At 56.6% G+C, this 2,161-nt stretch overlaps 1 protein-coding gene across 1 annotated transcript in view; it reads right to left on the reverse strand.

The window, feature by feature from the left end:
* LOC106816553 (HD domain-containing protein 2-like) overlaps positions 1-408 on the reverse strand; it is a 13,512-nt gene extending 13,104 nt beyond the window's left edge. The window contains exon 1 of the mRNA XM_014821178.1: positions 193-408. Coding sequence (XP_014676664.1) covers positions 193-321 — 129 coding nt within the window. The 5' untranslated portion in view covers positions 322-408. The remainder of the gene's footprint in view (positions 1-192) is intronic.
* Positions 409-2,161: the final 1,753 nt, after the last annotated feature.

A 2,161-nucleotide genomic window follows, 5' to 3' on the forward strand; every position in this document is an offset into this window, starting at 1 on the left:
CCGCGGTCGCGTGCGCCTTGCCGCGGAACTGCGCGAAAGATCTGCGCTTCAGCGCAATTGGGATCAACATCTCCTTTCGGCAACGCTTCTCTAGTATCCCGTCTCATCTGGACGTGCAGGATGATGTGATCAGGCATGTAATTTATATAGACAACATATCACTCTCAAGCGAAGAGGATAGCTCGATCTTACCTTTAGTTGACCCACTAGCATCATGAATTCCAGAACGTTTGTCACGTTCGTAGTTTTACGATTACTACTACTACTACTAGCACTAGCAGTAGCACTAGCAGTACCAGTACCAGTACCACTCTCGCTCATCGTTCCCTGTTTGTGGTGAAAATTACCAATGAAAATGTACAAAATCTAAACACTATTAGATCAAGAGAACACGGAGCACACTCACTAAACGTCGGTGGGTACACATAAACATACTTTATGAATACATAAACGACGATAGATGGCGGTAAGCAGTTGCATAAAACCAACTCCAAGCCGATTCAAACACGTTTCGGAACTATTTACCAACAGATGGCGCTGCGCTCGCGTGCAAGTTTCTATCCACGTGACCGTGTGTTTACAAACCACTGGCGCGCATGCTGCTCAGGTGCGAGGACGCGTCACAGTCCGGCTTGTAGGTAAAATATCCGGGTTAAAGTCCAATTTCGGTAGTTTAGATACAGATAAGGTCGCGCCGTGGCAAGTTGGCGTGTTTCTGTGCGTTATTCACCGTGTTGATAAATAGAAATTCAATGAAAGCATCGACAACGAGGAGTGAATTGCGTGTGTGCCTACTCGGTTGTTACGACCGTCCTCTCTGACCGACAACAACGAACGAAACTGTGCTGCAGACGCGTAGAGAGTAGTGGTCGGACGTGACGTATCGTTTACCTGGCAGACTACGACTGCCGACCTAGGATGTAGTGCAACCACGTAGCGTACGGGTATAGACTAGAATTCCGACACGCAAGCTCAAGAACTTTCCACGTAGAAGGCTAGGAGTAGAACACTTCAACAAAACTTCTTGGAGTAAAGAGAGAGAGAGAGAGAAGACAGAGAGAGAGAGAGAGAGAGAAGAAGACGGGTTCGTTTTTGCACCCGTTTAAATTCCCTGCTTGTTCGATAGCAGCAGGTGAGATATTACCAACATGGCGCTAGGCGACCGACCAGCGGCGCTGTGTATCCTCGTGGTGTGCGTCGCGATGGCCGCGAGGCAGGTGGCGCCGGCGACGATGACCGCGTCGCGCCCCGCGCGCGTCGGCGACGTAGTCGCGAGACCGGAGGAGCTCTGGGAGGACTGGGAAGACGTCCTCCTTCCGGAGACTTCCAACGACGTCAAGTTCGCCGACGCTCGACCCGTCATGGCGGCTCGCTGTCCGGACGCGGGTCGCGGCGGCGTGGGCGCCCGACTCGCGTTCTCGTCCGCACAGGCGCCCCCTGGCGGCAGCAGCGCGAGGCGACTGAAGCGGCAGACGAGCGACGAAGGGCCGCTGGTGTGCGACGTCGCCGTGACGACGGTGGGAACGATCGCGGGATGCACGCTCGGGGCGTCGGGCGCCGACGAGCGCTCGGACGTGCGCTATTCGGCGCAGCGCGAGAACTTCTACGTCGGCGTCGAGCCGTACGGAGGCCGCCTCTACGTGAAACCCGACCGACGCCTGAGCACGGCGGAAGGAGACAGCGTACTCCACCTGGTGGTGAAGATAACCGACCTCGACGACCCGACCGGTAAGTGCGCTTGTAGATGCAGAGGGTGCTGTGCACACGCTCGTTGATCCAGAGGGCGCTCTGCATGCACTCGTTGATCCAGAGGGCGCTGTGCACGCTCATCGATGCAGAGGGCGCTGTGCGCGCTTATCGATACAGAGGGCGCTGTGCACGCGCTTGTAGATGCAGAGGGCACTGTGCACGCGCTCATCGATGCAGAGGGCGCTGTGCACGCGCTCGTCGATGCAGAGAGCGCTGTGTGCGCTCATCGATGCAGAGGGCGCTGTGCACGCGCTCGTCGATGCAGAGGGCGCTGTGCACGCCCTCGTCAATGCAGAGAGCGCTGTGTGCGCTCATCGATGCAGAGGGCGCTGTGCACGCGCTCGTCAATGCAGAGAGCGCTGTGTGCGCTCATCGATGCAGAGGGCGCTGTGCACGCGCTCGTCAATGCAGA

The sequence above is a fragment of the Priapulus caudatus genome, unplaced genomic scaffold, assembly GCF_000485595.1.
Source record: "Priapulus caudatus unplaced genomic scaffold, Priapulus_caudatus-5.0.1 Scaffold1414, whole genome shotgun sequence".
Classification (NCBI taxonomy): Eukaryota; Metazoa; Priapulida; class Priapulimorpha; order Priapulimorphida; family Priapulidae; genus Priapulus; species Priapulus caudatus.